Source organism: Gouania willdenowi, chromosome 5, assembly GCF_900634775.1.
Source record: "Gouania willdenowi chromosome 5, fGouWil2.1, whole genome shotgun sequence".
NCBI classification, from domain to species: Eukaryota; Metazoa; Chordata; class Actinopteri; order Blenniiformes; family Gobiesocidae; genus Gouania; species Gouania willdenowi.
In genome coordinates, this window is record NC_041048.1 from 1744178 (window position 1) to 1765318 (window position 21141).

A 21141-nucleotide genomic window follows, 5' to 3' on the forward strand; every position below is an offset into this window, starting at 1 on the left:
CAGTGTCAGAGCAGTCTGTTTCCTCTCCATCAGTGTCTTGTTGTGTACAAGTGTTTGCTGCTTCTGGGCCTTCACTGATGTCTCCATTTGGTTCTACTTTCATGAGTTTAGCTGAGCTGCAGGTTGCAGGTTCTCCTTTGATGTTCTCCTCACTTTGTCTCCAGTGTAGCAGAGAACACTGAGCTTCCTCCTCTTCATCTTCACTCTTCACAGTAACAGCCGTGATATCCGTCTCCTGCTTTTCCTCCAGACTTTCCCACAGTTCTTCCTCTTCCTTCTTTATGTGGAGATGATCCTGGAGCTTCAGTCCATGTTTACAGGAAACACCATCAGGAACATCTGCAGGAAACCCTGAACACAACCAGGACCATCAGATACGTCCCTACACTCATTATTCACATCATTAGACTCAGCTCTACGTTACATATCAGTCTAATTATGTCATAATCATTATTTGAAATCTAAATCTAAAAAAACAAAAACAAATTACTCAATGGAAGTATGAGTGCAGCAAAATTGATGTTTTTCTAACCAATAGAATAATCCTGAATCTGTAAAACTGTAGTTTTCACTTCATTACCACATGCTATTTTTTATTTATGTATTTTATTTCTAGCAATGCTTTAGTAGATACAGTAAGTGCGTGGTACAATTTTCACCAAAGAAAACATTTAACATTTTCAGAATCTGCTACATCACAGCTCCGTAACTGCTGCAGTGTATCTATATAAATGTAGCTGGAAACTCAACATGTGCATCAACATTAACTCATGCTGTTTGTAGCATTAGCAAACAAGCTAACAGGCTAATAGGTTAACTACTGAATGTGTTTCGAGCTGCTGCTGCTGGTTGGGCATTTAGGTTATCTCATTTATTTGTTCAACCACATTATTATTTTTATTGAATTAAATTTCACTGTATTTATTTTAATTTAAGTTTATTTATAACTCTGTTTTTCTTTTTTCTTTCTTTAGATATGGCTCCATCAATGATCTACTGTTCACCATTTTCGGAGCTTCTTCTCACAAGCTGTGGCTGATGTTGATATTTCACTCTGAGCTCTTTGCACTTTATCTTCTAAAGTGGTTTTTATTCTGCAAATGGTTGATGAACTCAAACTGAAACAAGGACACCAGTTCCACCAAAACACCAGTAAACCTCCTTTAAAGTACCTGACTCCTGACACGCACCAAGACGCTCTCCTTCCCCACTTTCCCACAATTCCTCCTGTTCGTCCTTTATGTGTTTCAGTTCTCCCACACTGGAACCTGATTCACAGAAAACAGCATCAGTCACTGACGACACAGCAACGTCACAAACGACGAGGCCCAATCAAGCCAAGCTGGATCTTCTGGACTAACCAACATTGTTCATCTTTTAGTTTGACAAGCCTTCACATTTCTATATAATCCATTTATTCCTGTTAATATCACAAACAACATGTTGATTATAGTGTTAAAGTGCATGTAAAGCAGAAATAAATTTGTGTCATTGACCACTGAGACAAAATTGAAAGATGAAAAAAATCGCTCAGCACTTCGCTCTGCTCTGAAACACTGGGGGCGTGTCAGTTAGAGCCAAAGCGCTGGAACGTCACCTACAGTAACAATGGAAGCTAGCACTAGCAGTGTCATTGGATAGCACTAAAAACTTGATAGCTACACATACCTCTACTGTTTCTGTTGACCAGTATTATTTTGGACAGTTGTGTGGCCACAGTCCTTTTCCCCACAAAGCGGTCCGTTTGACATCCAATTTCCCTGGTGTCTTTCTTCGTGTCTCCACACCGGCACACTGCCTCTCTGATGGTTGGAGGAGACTGCTTTGTCAAAACAGATAACAGTAAAAATTACATGTCTAAAAAATCTTGCAGTGATGTAAATACACACAAACGTAAAGCCCCAGTCTACATATAATTCCTTGTCATAGCTATATTGGTGCACATAAAATATTACCTGTGGATTATCATTGTGCTGTCATGTAATAACATTTCTTAACATTACATGGGCATGACAGGATGCATGATGTAAAATCACTTTCAGGATTTGCACCTTCAGCAAAATGCATTTAATTGCCCAAATTAACAATATTTATAAGAGAAGCACACACTTACACTCTCTGGCAGGCACGTAATGGCGGTGGCCGTGATGGTGGCACCCGCTGTCGGTGGGATGGTAGGATGCAAGCCTGGGATGGAGAGAGTCGGTTCGGCCACATTGACCAGCGTCAACGGACTCTTCAGGAATCTAGACTTTACCTGGTGATAGTTGCTGTAACTATCGGGGGTAAAGTGGACACTGCAGAGACGGGTATTGGTGGTGATCTCCAACTCTCCACAGTAGCTCCTCTTGACAAAATCAATCCACCGTTTCCTTATGTTGTCGTCCGAAGGAAACTTAAATAAGATAACGAAGCCGTTACTCTGTACACTGTGGCATCCAGGAAAGATGCACGAGCGACGTTGAGGAGACATGACTGGTTAGCTGACTGGTTAGCTAGCTGCAAACTGTCATAAAAGATGCTATCATTCACTGACTGGAATCACACACAGAGAAAAGTGTTCACACATTAAAGTCCATCTTCAGAGAAAGCTGGAGCTCATTCCAGGAGCTTAACGGAGCTTTGTGGAGTAAAGGAATCAATCAACGGCTCGTGGAAGTGTTCCAATTTCACTCCCAGGTCGTGACGTTTGGTGTTCGTCTGCAAAGAAAGGCCTTAAAAAGGCAGAAATAAATGATGTCAGATGATGGACACTGATTAAAGTATTGTTAGAATGTTAGCTTATATGTGACCTGCTTCCTAGTTTAGGATCACTTTAGATCAGACGTAGTCTTAGACGTTTAAACATTCACAGCATCATAAAAAGGAGTCAATGACGAAAATGACAAAAAGAACCCAGGAAGTCACATCATCATGTTGTTGTTATCACAAGAATCTGCAGCATGGAGGGTCACCCCCCATCACTTGGACTCTGAACCATTGAAGAAACACCACATATTTGAGACCAAAAAAAATGCATTTTTACACTTTTTTTGTGTTCAAATCAAATTTTTGGGGTCTCAAATATGTTTTCTGGCTTTCGAAAACTTTTTTTTTTGATTGAAGTAAAAATGTTTTATGTCAATCAAAAGATATTTAATTGAATTAACTCACTCACTGCCATTAACGTAAGAATACGACAATTGTATTTTTCAACGGGGGTTGCTAGGAAACACACTGGTGGAGGTTCCTCATGAAAATCGGAGCTGTAGATTGATGTAGTGACCAACTGGTGAAATTCACCTTTGGATGAGAGATCACCCACGATTATCACCATTGATGGGGAGGGACAAGCCAGGGACGTGACAGAAAATTGCACTACGAGAGAAGGCGGTGAAGCTCCCAGCAGCGCACACTCGTCCAGAGCATGTGTGGACCTAATTGGACTATTGAGAGTGTTGCAATCGTGAGAGAAAACAGTCAACAATCTGGGCCAAACGGGTCGACTCGGCATGTCCGGGAACAGCAGGAAGTTGCGTGTGTGTGAACTGGTGGGGGGAGAGACTTGGATGAAGGCCAAAATACAGTAGGAAATCCATACAACTCTGAAACAGATAACAAAACTATAACAATTTTGCCATCAAAACCCGTGTCTCAGTGTTGTTTTTGTTGTTTTATAGAAGGAATCCAATATTGAAGTGTCCCTAAAGCAGAAAAATAAAATTGCCTCAAAGTCACTGAGGTTTTTTCAGAAAAAGCCTTTTTTCTCAGAAACGGTGAAACTTGCCTCTATTCAACCGCTGATTATGGAAGAACGAAACAAGCCAAAAACATTTTTTTCTTCTTAAGAAAGTAGAGACTAATTTTTCAAATTGTCATAGTACAAAATATTCTGTGGGTTTTCAAAAATCAGTCAAAATGCTCTAAAATGGCTGGCAGTGAATGAGTTAAAGCTACGGTAGGCGATTTTCTCCAGATACACTTTTTAAGATTTTAGTTGAAATTGTCATTATGTCTTGACAGAAATTAAGATCTTATGTGCGCTGAAAAAGGAATGAAGAAAATTTGTCAACTGTAGCAGCCTTAAACCTGTAATAACTTTGACCAACGGAAAAATGTTTTTTAGTTTTTAACCAATCACGTCGCCCTGTTCGTTTCTGACCGCTCGCATGCACAAGCTCACGATGAAAGCGCGTGATGGTTTTTGGTACCCCAAGGAGGAAACACGTCACCAATCAGACACAGAAAAACGAAACAACTTCACACACCATCATTATCTATATAATATTTATTCTGATTATCTTAATACAGATATACATTTGTTTCGTAGTATTTTAAATTCATTATTATTTATGTCTCACTCAAACAACCGTGGAGGGGTGGGGCAGCGCCCTCGCGCCCTCTATTGGCCAGCCGCCACTGACTTAGTGCTTTAAGGCAGTCAGACGGAAACAGGAACTTCCATGTTGCGGTAATTCTGGTGTTCGTGTTACTTGGTGACCTAAATGTGTTGCTAGTGGCCGTTAGCAATACCGGACGTTAAACACCAACAAAAAGCTGCATAATTGTTAATGTCGTTACTTAGTTTTCTTCATTACGTGAGAAGCTCAGAGCAGAAACTGAAATCGCAGTAAAAACATCACATCGCGCCGAATAAACAGTGGGTTTTAAAACGCCCTACTTACGGTGTTTGATCATCTTACATAAATGAAATGGTCTGAAATAAAGAGGATTTACCTCCTTATTTAAGCTGCTATGACGACGCTGGATCTTTCAGGTTCTTTAAAACCAGTTCGGGCTGAAAAGTAGCCAGTGTTTCTTCTTCTTCTGGTTCTATTTCTTCTTCGTGTTTAACGGTGGTAAACGTCCACATTGGTGCACTACCGCCACCTTCTGTGTAGAAGGACGTACACCCCCCTCCCCCTTTATTTTGTTTTATTTATTTATTTTATTGACAAATACGTAGAAAAATAAACAAATATGGTAAAGAATTTGCCAAGGAACAGCAACTTATAATTTGCTCAATTCACTCAAGATTAAACAGTATGATGGTAAACAATCAGAAAAAATAGCAATAAAACAAAACAGGGAATATTGTTTATGCATATTTTTTTTTTTTAAAAATCACATGAAAAAAAATGAAAGAATAGTAAGCTAATATTAATCAAAATGTCATTCATTTAAAAAGAAGAAATAAAAGGTCAGTGGGACATTTTTTTATATATATTTTTAAGCGCTTTGAGTGTCTGTGAAAATCACCAAATAAAATCCAATGCATCATTAATATTATCATAATCCACCGGTATCCGTGAAGATGCCCGTAGTATTATAGTTGGTTGCTAATGAATTAAACCAGGACTCCAAGCTCCGAGTATGTTTTACGACGACTGTGTCCTCTTGAACTAAAGTATCTCTTTACCTGTCCGTCACTAATGTTAAAGTTGTGCCGACTGCAAATCCTTAATATCTTTATATTCTCACTCGAAAAGTTAAACTCAATAAATGGATGAATATCCAGCGCAGTGGATGACGCCATTGTGATGAACTCTGACCCGGAACCAGTCTCTGTGTTTAAAAAGAAGAAGAAGAAAAAAAAAAAAAAAAAATGACGTGATAATTTCCACAAGAAAATTCAAAAATAGAAATAAAAAATTAATTCGGAAAACGGTCACATTTTTTTTTTTTTTTAAATTCGGATAATGGATTAAAAAAAAAAAAAATTAATTTGGAAAACGTACTAAAAAAAATTAATTCGGAAAACGGATAAAAAAAATATATTAACTCGGAAAACGGATTTTAAAAAAATTCGGAAAACGGATTCAAAAAAAAAAAAATTCGGAAAACGAATTAAAAAAAAATATTAATTCGGAAAACGGATTTTTTTTTTTACTGACTACAATGCTTCATCGTAATTTTATGATTATTTTTTTGGATAAAGAATTTGGCTAAACGTAAAATTACAAATTATTGAGAAATTATAAAGTGACAGCAAAATTCCTAATTTTTATTTTGCAAGATCATACCAAAAGTTATGTCATCGCTACATGATGCTTGAATTTTATGTACTTTACATCCGAAGTGCACTTAAATCAAGCGCGCTCTTTGTGGAAGTCCGTAGGGCGTAGTATGGGTATTGGAACGCCGCCAAACAAAACGAACCGCCGCCATTATTTTTTCTTCTTCTACATTTCACTGGCAGCGTGTGCGCGCCTCTCAGTCTCACTACCGCCATCTACCTGTACACCAATCAGGATCTACAATCAGCCCAGAATAAAGAGACAATAATTTACAGTAGAATACAAGAATAAAATAAACTGCTATCATATGACGTAGGTCGAGTGTTTTGAAGTTGTGTTCTTCATTTCAAAAATTTATTTTTAAACACTCAGTTTCTGACTTTTTCCAGATCTAAAGATCTCTAAATATATCTAAACTTCATGAGAGATTGACCTTGGTATAAAATCCCGCTCACTCGTGGAATAATCAGACGATTATTTTCTTTGATTACATTTTATTGGAATTGCCACAAAAAGTTTAAATGTAAAGAAAAAATATATGTGGTAAAATCAACAACTCATGCTGGAATAATCTAGATACAGCAAAATAAAAAAACAGGAAGAGAAAGCATTGAAATATTAATACCAGTTCAATAAAAATAAAAAAGGACGTAAAAAAGCCAAAAAACTAACTGATATTTTAAACAATATACACAATACACATCCACAAGGGGAGACTGGGTGCCAAAGTTTAAGGAAACAACTTTGGGTTAATCGGCTTTCCCTGTAAAATTTTTTCCCTGCTGATATTAGAGGGTCTGACAACATTTTACTGTTTAAAAAACGACGTAAACTATGGTTAAAATCGTCTCAACATTGTAACCATACTTAAAAACCTCAGTTTGCTTATTTTGCATTATTAAATCTTACTCAGGACTAGATACTTAAAGACGCTGCTACATAACTGTTTCCACTGTGTTAAATGTTAATGTTTCCTATCACAGAAGCAGATTAGGGCCAATTTTGATAAAGAAAATAATTTTGGGCAAATCAAGAATAAAGTCAAAATGTAGAGAACAAAGTTGAAATTTCAAGAATAAGGTTGAAATATGTGCGATTAAAGTTGAAATATGTCATGAATAAAGTTGAAATTTGAGACTGAAAATACAATATTGTGTTAAAAGTCGAGGTTTGCTAATGAAGTCAAATCTACAGAAGCTGACTAGAGCCAATTCATCAAATATGACAAACAGAAGATCTTGGCCGTGTATCAATGAATGAGTTAAACTATACTACATAGTTGCGTTTAATAACAAATATATTCTTTCTCTTTTAGCTCATAAACACAGCATGGTAATATCTTTAAGGACTTTGAAGAGATATTGGCAAAAACTGTCTTGGCCAGTTTTGATGGAGACTTGTCATATATGGTGAATTGGCCCGAGTCAGCTTCTGTAGATTTGACTTCATTGACACACCTTCGACTTTTATCACGATATTGTATTGAGTTCATTTTTAAAATGTCAACTTTAATTTTGACATTTCAGCTTCTTTCTTTATACACCCAAAACAATTTTCTCATCATAATTGGCCCTAATTCACTTCTGTATCCTATGTTGCACAGATTACATTTATTATCCTGTTTGTGTATTTTTTTGTATAAATATTCAGTTTTGTGTCATTTTTATATTTTTGTTGTCATTTGGTGTATTTTCCTGTAATATGTTTTTTGAAGTCATTTTGTGTGTTTTTGGAGCCTTTTTGTATATTTTGTGCAATTCTGTTGTCGTTTTGTGTACTTTTTGTATAAATATTTAGTTTTTTGTTTTATTTTACTCAATTAGTATATTTTTATTACAAGTACCATATGTGTGTTAAGGGCGTGTTTTGAGATGTGCGTGTGAGACTCGCTACCTGTCCTCCTGTTGCTGTGTGGGACTCTCTCCATCTCCTCCATGGGTTCTCTCTCACCCACGCACGCGTGCGCATCAGCCGTACGCATGCACATACTCCGTCACAGGTTGTTGAAATGAATGTTTCATGAGAGCAAAAAAAAAAAACGGACCCAGAAGTACCACGAAAAATAAACGTTTGCAACACCAAAAATGGGCTAAAATGGGCTATATGCACAGTGAGACGTGACATATTTCCGGTTGAAAATAAGACCGATGAAGTATTTCCTGTTACCGCTTTTGGACAGTCGGAGCAGTGGAGAAGTGAGCCGTCACACTTTTGAAAAAATGTTTTTCAGTTATGTTTTATTGTGCCTGTTTGTGTGGTTGTGTCTACACAATGACATCCAAAAGGAGGAAGTTTACCTTCTAAACAAGAGGATGAGGTGCAAAATAGTAGATCATCAACATCCAGAGAGATAAACCCAAACCCCGAACCCTGACATGATGGAGCGATCAAATGCACAAGAGCGTCGGTGGAGCTGTCCCCGTTATTTTTTAATGGAATAATTACTCCCTTCCTGCTCCTCGTCCTGGTGTTTGGGGGCGAAGAGAGCGACGAGACTTTCCCTCAAAAGCTGAATAGGTTTCAATTCTGGGTAAACATGGATGTGCCGTCCGGGCGAAATAAAATTAAAATTAACGTTTTGCAACACAACATAAGTCCAAAATAACAAATGCACACACTATGGGGAAGCTGTTAAAAAGGTTTCAGGTCAAATAGACACCACATCTGGGACAACAATGTCATTTATGATGAATTAGATTTTTTTTATGCTGTCATATTTGTATTTTATTCCATTTGTCAATTGTTACTATAAACTGTCCTGTTTTCTACCTTGTTTACCTGCCCAGGGATGGCAGATGTAAATGAGCTTTTTGCTAATTCTGGTGCAATTGACTATCGCACAATGTCTCCATTAGAATAACAATACATGACATGAAATGAGGTGTGACGTCTGCTGTGTAGTATTAGTTGTCCCTTCGAATTGAAAGTTTAAGGTTCATTTTGTGGGTGTGTTCTAATGTGTCCCTTCTATTCCGCATTTCCAATAAATGCTTTAAAACTAATCTCACAACCAAAGGATTTCTCCATTGTGTGTACTCATGATGTGACTCCTTAGCTCTCTCTTCCACCTGAAACCCTTGCTACAAACATCAAAGCTAAAAGGATTTCTGCCTTGTGTGAACTATCAAGTGTCGCTTCATGTTTGCCTTTTGAACAAATGTTTTACCACAAATCTGACAACCAAAGGATTTCTCTTTTGTATGTAAAATCATGTGACTCTTTATATTTCCCTTATACCTGAATTGTTTGCTACAAACATAACAGCTAAAAGGTTTCTCTCCTGTGTGAACTATCATATGTGTCTTCAAATTGGCATTGTGGGGAAATTGTTTACCACAGATGTCACAAATAAACAGTTTCCGTCCTGTGTGAATCATCATGTGTCGCTTCAGTTTTTCCTTTTCAATAAATGTTTTACCACAAGTCTCACAACCAAAAGGTTTCTCTCCTGTGTGAATTCTCATATGAATCTTCAGATTTGTTTTGTCGCTAAATCGTTTCCCACACACGTTACAGCCAAAGCGTTTCTCTTCTGTGTGACTTCTCATGTGGGTCTTCAAATCATATTTGGTGCTACATCCTTTCCCACACATGTCACAACCAAAGGGTTTCCTTCCCGAGTGGACGATCATGTGTCTCTTTAAAGACTCATTGCGGCCAAACCTCTTTCCACAAACATCACAACTAAAAGGTTTCTCTCCTGTGTGAATTCTCGTGTGGATCTTCAGATGTGTTCTGTTGCTAAATTGTTTCCCACACACGTCACAACCAAAGTGTTTCTCTCTGTTGTGTGATGTTCCTCTGGTGTTGTTCTCAGATGTTTGAAAGTTCTCACAGCTCATGTCCATGTGTTCACTCTGAGCTTCAGACTGGGACAAAGGTTCCCTCCAATCCTCACTGTCTTCAGTGTCAGAGCAGTCTGTTTCCTCTCCATCAGTGTCTTGTTGTGTACAAGTGTTTGCTGCTTCTGGGCCTTCACTGATGTCTCCATTTGGTTCTACTTTCATGAGTTTAGCTGAGCTGCAGGTTGCAGGTTCTCCTTTGATGTTCTCCTCACTTTGTCTCCAGTGTAGCAGAGAACACTGAGCTTCCTCCTCTTCATCTTCACTCTTCACAGTAACAGCCGTGATATCCGTCTCCTGCTTTTCCTCCAGACTTTCCCACAGTTCTTCCTCTTCCTTCTTTATGTGGAGATGATCCTGGAGCTGTAGACCATCAGTGGATTCTCCTTTACAGGAAACACCATCAGGAACATCTGCAGGAAACCCTGAACACAACCAGGACCATCAGAGACGTCCCTACACTCATTATTCACATCATTAGACTCAGCTCTACTTTACATATCAGTCTAATTATGTAATAATTATTATAAATAACATTTATAATACGTGTATGAGTGAATGAATATTTTTATTTTCATTTGTGCTAAATATGATAGTTGACGTCAAAGAAAACACTCCATGCTGCAAATAACAGAATTGTATGTTTTAAAACTGTAAACTTTGTATTGTTTTGGCGCTGAACAGCTTCTGTGTTTCAGAGGAGGAGAATCCACAGCTGATGAACATAAAGACTTTCTTCAGCTATTCACACGCTTTTGTTATTGGTTTGGTCCAATAAACTGCACGTTGAAGTAAACACATGGCTGCTTTAGCATCTATTCTGATTATGAGTTGAAACAAACGTGCGCAGCACGTAAAACATGGTGACTTGGTGACACAATACCACTTTTTAGTTTCTGATACAGATACTGATGCAACAACTTTGACTATCTGCCGATACCGATAACAAACCAATACCTTTTTTACTCTTAAAAAATAGACTTGCTGGGAATTATTTTTTAATGACTGTAAAACTTTAGGTTATTTCCATAAGCCCGGTTCTATGAGTAATATGAGTGAAATGTCTCACTATGGGATGAACACACTATCTGCAGCCCTCAGAAGCATTATCTCAATCTGCCAATCCTGATTGGCTGGTGAAACATGGCAGCATCTCTTCTCACTCTCATAAGCAAGAAGGGTTGTCTGGTGAGACATCGCACTCAAATTACTCATAGAACTGTGGTTATGTAAATATCCTAAAGCTCTATTTCATAATATTTTGTGTATAGTTGCACAATACCCACGTTACCCCCAATGCCAAATTGTAACAGTTCCTACTATACTAGAAATTGTACACAACGATATGATATATCACAATATTTTTGCCCACGATAACGATGATACCACGATACAGCAATAATCGACATATCGCAGGTAATTTCATCCGCGATACATCACAATATCTGTCACTTAAGAAATTCAGAATTGATCTGCACTGAATCCATTTCACATGAATTACAAAACATTGTCAATAAATTTCACATGAATGACAGGGAAGGAAAACACAGTGTATACTGTCACAGTGACTCTTCTTAACACACACTGACCACAACTAGTCACATGTCCTTGTGTTATGTTTAAGTCTTTAAAGGAAGACTGATACAAAATAATGTTTCACCAAAATATTAGGTAACACGATGTAACGATTCACTCAACTCTCGATGCGATTCGATTCACGATACTGGGTTCACGATACGATTCTCTCACGATTTATTTTACAAAATGGGACTGGAGACAAATGACTGAAAAATCTTCCTTTATTTTTTCGGGAAAAAACTAGAAAATACTGTACTATTTTCCTTTTATTTTTAATTGTCAAAGAATCCCTTGATAAACTATTCAAAATAATGCAATTTAACTAAAAATAAATCTTGAATGAAATAAAGGAATAACACAATTGAAGAAGAAGCCTAATAAATTAAATTCTGGTTCTATAGTAAACAATGCAAAACTACATAATAGTTCTTTTTCTTTTTAAAAGTGCAACTGAAAATGTATTTTGTGCATTAACAATTGGACTTAAAAAAAATAACAACAGTCATTTCACTGTATTTACATCAGATATTTGTTTGGACCAGCAGAGGGCGCTGGTAACCCAGTGGTCGGTTGGATGCAGATATTCTAGCAGTGAAGAAGAGATGCTATGCACTAGCAGACAGAGCTAATAGAAAAACGTGACTTTTACAGATATTCACGTAATTTTACAGATATTCTTTCGGTGCTAAAGGGGTAAGGAATCATTTATGAACATGTTTTAGAGTAGAAGGCGGCCAGAGAGAGAGTAGTAGGAGATTCCGCCCGCTGCCTACGCTTCTGGACAAGAGAAGGATAAATACATAGCGCCCTCTGCTGTTTAAAAAAAAGTACTGCGATTCAATTTTCAGAGTATCGATATGATCTGTGATACCTATGAATCGATTTTTAACTGCCTTACGATTAATTGTTACATCCCGGGGAATGATGTTTGTGCAAATTAACTTTAAATCATTAAAAACAAAATGAATGCAGAAAATAGTCATTTCAGTGCAAGTATTATCAACTTCTCTGTAAACATGGACACATATCAGTGCTGAATGAAATTGCTTTATGAAAACTGGAACATTTCACTGCATATGAAAAATAAACATTTTCTGGCATCGACGGTCTCGTCCGCAACAACATGCGATTTTCTCACGGATCTTCTGTAGCTCTGATGAGACGTTAACACACACTGAGCAGGTGAAGCTGCACAGAGCGCTGCTGCACGAGAAACGGACGGAGTTTCAGAGGCACATTAAAGTTAAGCAGGCACTGGTGGGCTCTGTATTTAGGAGTCAGTGGTGATTTGCGTAGTTTTTTGGCAGTTTAAATGGGGTTTCAGGTGTTTAGGTGCTGTTTAATGAAGCCAAGACGGGAGGGAAGGGCGGTGTGCCTAATAAGCGCTCCCCAGAAACACGTATTCCCCATAAAAAAAAGGTTCCTTCCATCTCACAGTGACGCATTTCATGCCGATTCTGTCCATTTGATTTTGTCAGTGATTCCGTCGTTAACGTGGATTTTATATATATATATATATATATATATACCCTCCACTTACAATCATAAATAGACCTAGTGAAGGAGGCTCAAGCACTCAGTATAGTAAATAGTCCCACGGCTGACAGATTGAGCCACTCAAGGACCAAACCCATAGCACCAGGTGCTCCGGTTGCAGGTGGAAAATCATGCCCCATGGGAGCTGCCAAGGACGAGTGCACAGCAACTGGTAAATCTCCGCCAGCCATTGCATGGCAGGCCAATGTGGAGCCACCAGGATCAGTGCATGGCCTTGCTCCCTCACCTTTGACAGAGTGGGGGGTAACAGGGTCAGCGGGGGAAATGCGTAAAGAAGCACACACGGCCAAACGTGCGTTAGTGCATCTACGCTGAGGGAAGCATTCGTGCGGCGCAACGAGTAAAACAGTGCACACTGTGTGTGTTTTTTCCACGGCAAACAGGTCCATAATGGGCCAGTAGCTGTTCCACCACCTTCGGGTGTAACATCCAGCACCTGAACAGCAGGTCTGCGCTCGTGTTCAGGACCCCCGGGATGCGCATCACTCTCAGTGAGAGGAGACAACCACAGCTCCACAGAATCGGTTAGCGTGCCAGCATATGCAATCGACGGTCAGCCGTCGTGGTATTGTCCGTCCTCACCAGGACGGGATGTCCCATGAGAGACAGGTGGATGCGTTTCAGCGAGAGGAACACCGCAAATTCATTTTTTTTTTTTAATCTACATTTGAAATACAAAAAAATAGAACAGTTTGGGTCTGGAACATGTTTGGGCCTTCAGCAAACAACTTAGCATATGCCTCAGCTCTCTGTAATTTAATCAGCTTAGAGCTATGTACATAGACTGTTCACGTCACTAATGATTAGTCACATACAGTATATGCATATTGCCTATTGGGTGACACACTCTGGAAATATGAAAAAATACTTTTGTGACGGATTTTGTTTGTTCTATAACTGCATGTGGGAATGTAAGTGGTACTGGTAAATATGCAACTTTATAGCTTGAGGTAAACTTTAATCTTCAGTTACAATGTTGATCAGAGCCAACTACAAATTAAACACATTACAATATACAATAAAAGATGCTGCACAGAAAAAAAACAAAAAAAAAAAAACAAAAAAAAAAAAAGAAATTAAGGCCTTTAACAACATAAAAAAGCCTTGCTGCTGCCTGGTGGAATGCAGTATGAACTAATCACTGATAAATAAAACACAATAAAACTCCTGAAAGCAATCATCAGGAATAAATATGTTGTCCCTGGTAGGAATGTGCGATATTTTATAATTTATGATTTATCGTCAAAAATATTCTCACCGGTAAGAATATGTCATCCCGCGATGCAAACGATAAATTCCCATGTCGGAAATTAGCGAGGGCCACTGGCCATTTGTCCCTCAATTTAGCCAAGAATGCAAATAAAAACCATGTTCCACGAACCAAAACTGCCCGTTTGTTGTCAACTTATTATTCTCTGGAGCGGAACGCCGTTTACGGAAGCTCAGCAGCGAAGCCTACGCGGCAGCGGTGTGCACCACGCCTCCCGCCCCCAGCTCTCACATCCACAGATGGCGGTGCTTGTCACGGCTACCTGAACCTGCCGAACTGTGATACATCATGGACCACTACTTGGTTAAAACCAGATAACCATCCAACAAAGTGAACCAATCCAAGGTCCTCCGTTATGTCCACCCAAAGTTCCACAAACACGGGGACAGAGATGAACCCATAGCAACGATTATGAACTGGAAACTCAACCAAAGCAAACTATGGTAAGCTAACAAACCGACACACAGACTGGGCTAAGAGCTAATGCTAACCACTCCATATAAGGAACAGGCCAAGTAAAAAGAACACGTGTTACTGTCATAAAACCAGAGAACCACTGATTTGTTTATGGTCAGATTTAACACTTGTATGGAAGGATAAAAGCTAAACATGTCACACGTTGTGTGAAATAAATGTTAGCATAATATTAATGTCACTATGCATCCATTCAAACTTGCAAAACGCAATTTTTTTTTAATAATATTCCACGTGTTCACAGACAAAGCTGGTCCCATTGGACAAATGTACAGTAACTATTGAGATTATTACACCAAAATATACAGAATGATTAAATCATCAGCTTGATCTGGTTTGATTATAGGAAATCAGAAAAATATTTATTAACCATAACTTTATGTAATTCATAAGATTCAGCAACAGTAAAAACACTGTTGGAGTTATTTGTGCTTTTTTTTTTTGAAAATAATTACATTTTAAGTGAGGAAATGAATTAATTTTGTACAATAACACGAAGAGTGATCCGCATGCACTGATTTTTAATGTGTTAATGTATTTGTGTTTGTGAAGAACCAGTTTACACTTTAAGTTGGGAATTGTTTCATTTATTTATAGTTTTTTATTCATCGTTATCGTGATAAATACCAGAAAATATCGGGATAATTTTTTTTAGTCCATATCGCCCATCTCTAGTCCCTGGTAAAGATAGTAGCTCTAACAACCGGTCCAATGCCTGTGATGCAGTACGGGGACACATTTACTCTGTCTCTGTATGTTTCCGGGTTTTAATATCACCCGATCAGATGTCCCATTGTGGGACTAACAGAGTATTATCTGATCTTATCTGATGATAAAAGTTCAAAAGTCCAAACCTGCAGAGTGTTCTTCAGCTGAAGAGTCTGTCATCATGTTGCTAAAGCTAAAGACTGGACGGTGTAGCGGTCAATCTGGTAACCGTGTTAGCTTGTGAACGACCTTCGTTTACGTCTTTTCCCTCCAATGAAGAATGGTTCATTAAACACTCTATTGTACAGCACAGATGTGTGCTCGGTTTATCTGAACTCTTTAAACTGATCATTACAAACACACGGAGAACCGTTCATTTCTTCTTCTTCGGTGGTTTTTAATGGTGGTCAAAGCGCGCTTTACTGCCACTTTGCGGACGAGCAGCAGCTCTGACGTCAGAGCAACTTTTTCATTTATTTTCTTAATATTATAATAAAAACATCCACAGCCACAAAATATTATGACAACAGCATCAATAATTATACAAAGACTGATTAAAATACTTTGAATAACATCTGCAAATAAAACTAAAAAAACTAAGATAAACAATCAATTAGGAAATAAAATCTGTAGTTTGGGAAATCTTGACAGAGGGTTAAAATGTCTTTAAATCTTTTTTTTAATGTACGAAACAATGTTTGTATATATATATATATATATAAACATTGCACAAAATGAACACTAATTCACATTCAAGTTAAATGTCTGATGTAAACAAAAACATCACAAGAGTAAAGACAATTTAACATTCTTCTTCTGTGGGTGTTTAACATCTATCTCTTTGGTTCATTACCGCCTCCTTCCGCCACGGAGTGTAAAACGGTCATTAGCTCACACAAGGCAGTGGTTCTCTGATGATCAGGCTTCATAAACTGTGACCCAAACAAGAGCAAATGTTTAAAATATCATGTTTAACACAAACTTGTTTTGAGATTGAAAAAAAATTAAGCTTAAAAATAAGCTTAAAATAAGCTTAACAGCGGGTCCGGACTCAGACCCGCTGTTTGAGACCCCTGCTCTTTAGTGAATTCCCTTGTGTCGATTCAGGTCACTCAATTTAGTAAATCTTCTCTGACAAACATCACAAACATAAGGTTTCTCCTGTGAGTGGGTTAACATGTGCACCTTCAGATTGCACCTGCGAGAAAATTGTCTCTGACAAACATCACAACCAAAAGGTTTCTCTCCTGTGTGGATTCTTGTGTGTCGATTCAGATCAGACTTGTTATTAAATTCTTTACCGCAAACATCACATTTATAGGATTTCTCTCCTGTGTGGTCACTCATGTGATTGGAAAGCCTTCTCTTATAAGCAAAACTTTGACCACAAACATCACAACCAAAAGGTTTCTCTCCCGTGTGAATTGTCATGTGATTAATCACTTCATGCTTAGTAATAAATCTTTTCTGACATACATCACAGCCATAGGGTTTCTCTCCTGTGTGGATTCTCGTGTGTCTCTTCAGACTTGATAGTATGCTAAATCGTTTCCCACACACGTCACAACCAAAGGGTTTTTCTCCTGTGTGAATTCTGATATGTTGTTTCAGTTCAGACTGGCGACAAAACCCTTTACCACAAACATCACAAGCAAAAGGTTTCTCTCCTGTGTGAATTCTCCTGTGGATGTTCAGATTAGTTCTTTTGCTAAATTGTTTCCCACACACATCACAACCAAAGCGTTTCTCTCTGTTGTGTGATGTTCCTCTGGTGTTGTTCTCAGATGTTTCAAAGTTCTCACAGCTCATGTCCATGTGTTCACTCTGAGCTTCAGACTGGGACAAAGGTTCCCTCCAATCCTCACTGTCTTCAGTGTCAGAGCAGTCTGTTTCCTCTCCATCAGTGTCTTGTTGTGTACAAGTGTTTGCTGCTTCTGGGCCTTCACTGATGTCTCCATTTGGTTCTACTTTCATGAGTTTAGCTGAGCTGCAGGTTGCAGGTTCTCCTTTGATGTTCTCCTCACTTTGTCTCCAGTGTAGCAGAGAACACTGAGCTTCCTCCTCTTCATCTTCACTCTTCACAGTAACAGCCGTGATATCCGTCTCCTGCTTTTCCTCCAGACTTTCCCACAGTTCTTCCTCTTCCTTCTTTATGTGGAGATGATCCTGGAGCTGCAGACCATCAGTAGATTCTCCTTTAGAGGAAACAAAAAAAGTTGGTTGGTTTTTGTTGTCATTGTATGTATTTTCCATCAGTTTTGTTTATTTTTTTTGCTGCTTTGTGTGTTTTTGGAGTCATTTTGTTTTTTTTTTGTTTTTTTATAGTTTTGTATTATTTTGTAGTTGTCTTGGGAAATGGGACATTTACACACAATTGTTCAATGTAAACAGACGGGTAAAAAGACAAAAATGTCAGAACTAATTGTCGCTATAAAATCTCCTGATATGACTAACATTACCTTCTGGAATGTAAATATCCATGACGCACATTAAACCCTCATATCCATACGTTTTGAGACAATATCAAACATTTCCACCATATTTTTCACTGTAAAAAGCATGGATTCATGCGTAGCTTTAGCAAGTCTAGCAAAAACAGATGGACATGTCAAATCTACATACTGCTACGTAATCTCGCAGGATTTTAGCGCATGTCTACAGTGGAGAAAAAATACTTTACTCTAGCACATATTGAGCATGGTTCCCACACATACATCGCTACAAAAAAATCTAAGAAGAATAAACTCCAGCGGGGGTGAAAGATGGCTCATTAGCAGATAACACAGCATAATATGAACAGGTGAAGAGCAAAGATTTGAACAACATTGTGTTAGAGGTAATGTCAGATTAATTTCAAAATAAAAGTCAACTTAATTACCACACAGGACGTTGGCTGGAATCCTCTTGGTCTGGAACAAAGCTTTTATTTCCAGTTTCTGGGAAACAGTAAATATATTTAATCAGTTAATGATGAGCGTGAACAGCTGTAGAAATATGTAGGTTAGAGAAGTCTGCAGTAAACATGGTCATAGATCTGTGATGTTACCTCCTCAGGTTCTCTGTCAGTCTGCTTGGCCTCCTGGTTTTGCTGAGTCATGATCTCCTTTATCAACTGCAATTATTCACAGACCAGAAGATTTAAACTAAAGGTCAATTTTAGATATCTACAAATCCATTTTTGATATCTGAAATGTAAGAACAATTGTAGATATCAACAATTACAATTGCAACTAGTCCACATTATATTACAGATATGTGGCCTTGGAATTATAACATGTTGTAAATTAATTGTAGATATCTGAAATTAAATTTGAACTGAAGTCAATGGGACATTGTGAATAGATGTAAGGATGTTTCAGATATCTACAATGACAGCTTCTCCTCGTGAGAATATAATTGTTGATATCAATAATTGCAATTGCAACCAGACAAAATTACATTTTGAATGTGTGGACTGGGAATTACATGTCACAACTGAATTATAGATATATTCAATAACAAGTACTGCTACTTATTTAATGTTTAAAAGGTCTGTGCAGTGCAGCAATTAAAGGTCAAACAGTGTTTGTGAATAAACGCGGCAGCAGTGAATTGAAGAGTAAATTATATCTATGATTTGCTTCAAACATCCTCCGTCTGACTGTGGTCATCACTAAGCGTCACAGAACTATGAAGTCCATCGTCCAACAATTAAACAAGTAATAATTCAAAAATATTGGATTATATTAGTAATATTTGATAAATCTGACATTTATTTACAATAAAAAAAATAGGAATGGCAATTTCCCTTTACAAATATACAATCAAATGAAATGCTGGACGTGTGAATCCCTCTAGAGAGAGCTAGACTACTGTGGATACACATGGAGGACAGAGATAAGAAATGACCCAAAAAACAAATTTTTGAGCTTTTAACATTGTTACAATGTTAATTCCTTATCAAAAACACCCCCAAAATATCATTGGGCTTCCTTCCTGCATCTTCTGAGAAATCCTCAATAATCCTGCTCTCTGAGCTGCTTCTCTGCCCTCTTCTGAAAAACGAGCGGTTCAAATGCTAGTGACGTCATTAGCATTCTGAACAGCGCCCTCCAGGAAGTGCCTGCTCCCGGTGCTGCACCAAGTCTACGTGAACACTGCGGTGTAGGCACCCAGGGAGCAGACAAATGAACTTTTCATTGAAGGAAATATTTTGAAATTTGCAGATTTTTTTCAGTTAAAAATTGTCTTGACCATGTGGAAAATGAAAAACAAATGAGTTCCAGAACACATTTATAATAAATTTATATTAATCACAGATGAAAACAGCAGGAGGAAAGGAAACTCTTGTGTACCATTTGCTCGCACTTCACTCAAACAGAGGTTTTGTTGTCACTGGGATCAGGTTGTGGAATTCATTGGATGACATTTTAAAAACTTGTCATACTATTGTTCAAATTTAACATATTTATATAATGTTACTGATTGAAAACTACAGACATCTGTAAATCAAACATACGTTAAATTATTGACATCTGTAACAAACAAAATTGTTTTTGTTTTTGAAACAAACAATTGATTTGGTAACGTTGTGCCTGTTATAATGTAAAAATCTCACAGAATTGATCGGCGACCATCTACTTGGACATTCTTTTATTGAACAAAAAGGGGCGTGTATCATAAGACTCGGTCTTCAACATGCTCCTATTCTGACATGTGAAAAGTACTGACTATCAATTATAATGCAGATATTGTAAACAGGCTACATGGAAGAATAAATATGACTTGATCTGACGTGTTTGTGTCCCAATGCGATGCAAAGGTTGAGGTGATAAACAAATGATTATCACCTTAAATGCACTACTCCTGTATTTAATAAAGATGAGGAGAAGAAGAAAGAGAATTAGCAGCTTAAAACTCCTGTGATTGTTTGAAGCAGCTGCTGCTGGATGAACACAGCGCGGAGAGAGCTAAAACTCTGGCAAACAGGCGAGTTTGGGAAAATAAACCTCAAATATTATGTTTTTAGAACAAATGGAAATGAGTGAAAATGCATGATATGGGACCTTTAACTAAATATAGTCATAGTATTAATATTTAATGGAAATCAGCAGACTAGACATAAAGTTCAAAGAAGAACCACAGGCTCTGGTTTAGAGCATCCCTTGGCTAAACAAATGTCTGACATCTTCACTGATTCCTGTAGGAATCATATTATAAGATGTTTTTAACATGGTAAGATGGCCGCCTTAAGACATCTAGCCTTTATTATATGATTTCTATCGTATAGATCTATATGAACAGTAGCACAAATATCTAATATAGATCTATATGAACAGCAGTGCACCGATCTAGTATATACTGTATCTATATGAACAATAGCACATATCTGCTATACAGGGGTGGAAAGAGTACAAAAATCTAAAATCTACTTAATAAAAGTACTGTTCATAACAATCTAATCGCTAGATCGGACATGGGCTCGTCTGTAAACGGTCGCTTTTACTGGTTCAATAAACGGGAAGAGATTCAAATTGTGATGTAGCTGGTTATGATTTACAGTCCGCATAAACAGGACTGAATCATAACATAACCACTTGAGCGGACATGGGCTCGTCTGTGAACGGTTGCATTTACTGACCTTGGAGTCGCTGAGATTTGTCACCTTTATAATAAGTGCTGACTAGGCCACTGGGAGTGAGGCCCAAGGACAAAGACAGGCTGACTTGATAATAAT

General features: G+C 37.9%; 2 protein-coding genes across 5 annotated transcripts in view; both read right to left on the reverse strand.

The window, feature by feature from the left end:
• LOC114463975 (uncharacterized) overlaps window positions 1-4846 on the reverse strand; it is a 33309-nt gene extending 28463 nt beyond the window's left edge. The window contains exons 1-5 of one of the 4 annotated variants that reach the window (XM_028447922.1): window positions 4717-4846; window positions 2114-2714; window positions 1669-1819; window positions 1173-1268; window positions 284-351 (exon numbers count right to left, since the gene is read on the reverse strand). In XM_028447922.1, coding sequence (XP_028303723.1) covers window positions 284-351; window positions 1173-1268; window positions 1669-1819; window positions 2114-2473 — 675 coding nt within the window. In that variant the 5' untranslated portion in view covers window positions 2474-2714; window positions 4717-4846. Of the gene's footprint in view, window positions 1-283; window positions 352-1172; window positions 1269-1668; window positions 1823-2113; window positions 2715-4716 lie in introns of those variants that run through there. The other 3 variants (XM_028447923.1, XM_028447921.1, XM_028447926.1) reach the window with 3 other exon arrangements.
• A 3370-nt stretch (window positions 4847-8216) lies between these two features.
• LOC114464011 (gastrula zinc finger protein XlCGF57.1-like) lies at window positions 8217-21082 on the reverse strand. Its single transcript, XM_028448035.1, has 4 exons — window positions 21046-21082; window positions 18472-18537; window positions 18304-18361; window positions 8217-10224 (listed from the first exon to the last, which is right to left on the reverse strand). The coding sequence occupies exons 2-4, from the start codon at window positions 18520-18522 to the stop codon at window positions 9092-9094; spliced, it is 1242 nt and encodes a 413-aa protein (XP_028303836.1). The 5' UTR covers window positions 18523-18537; window positions 21046-21082; the 3' UTR covers window positions 8217-9091.
• Between the last annotated feature and the right edge of the window lie 59 nt (window positions 21083-21141).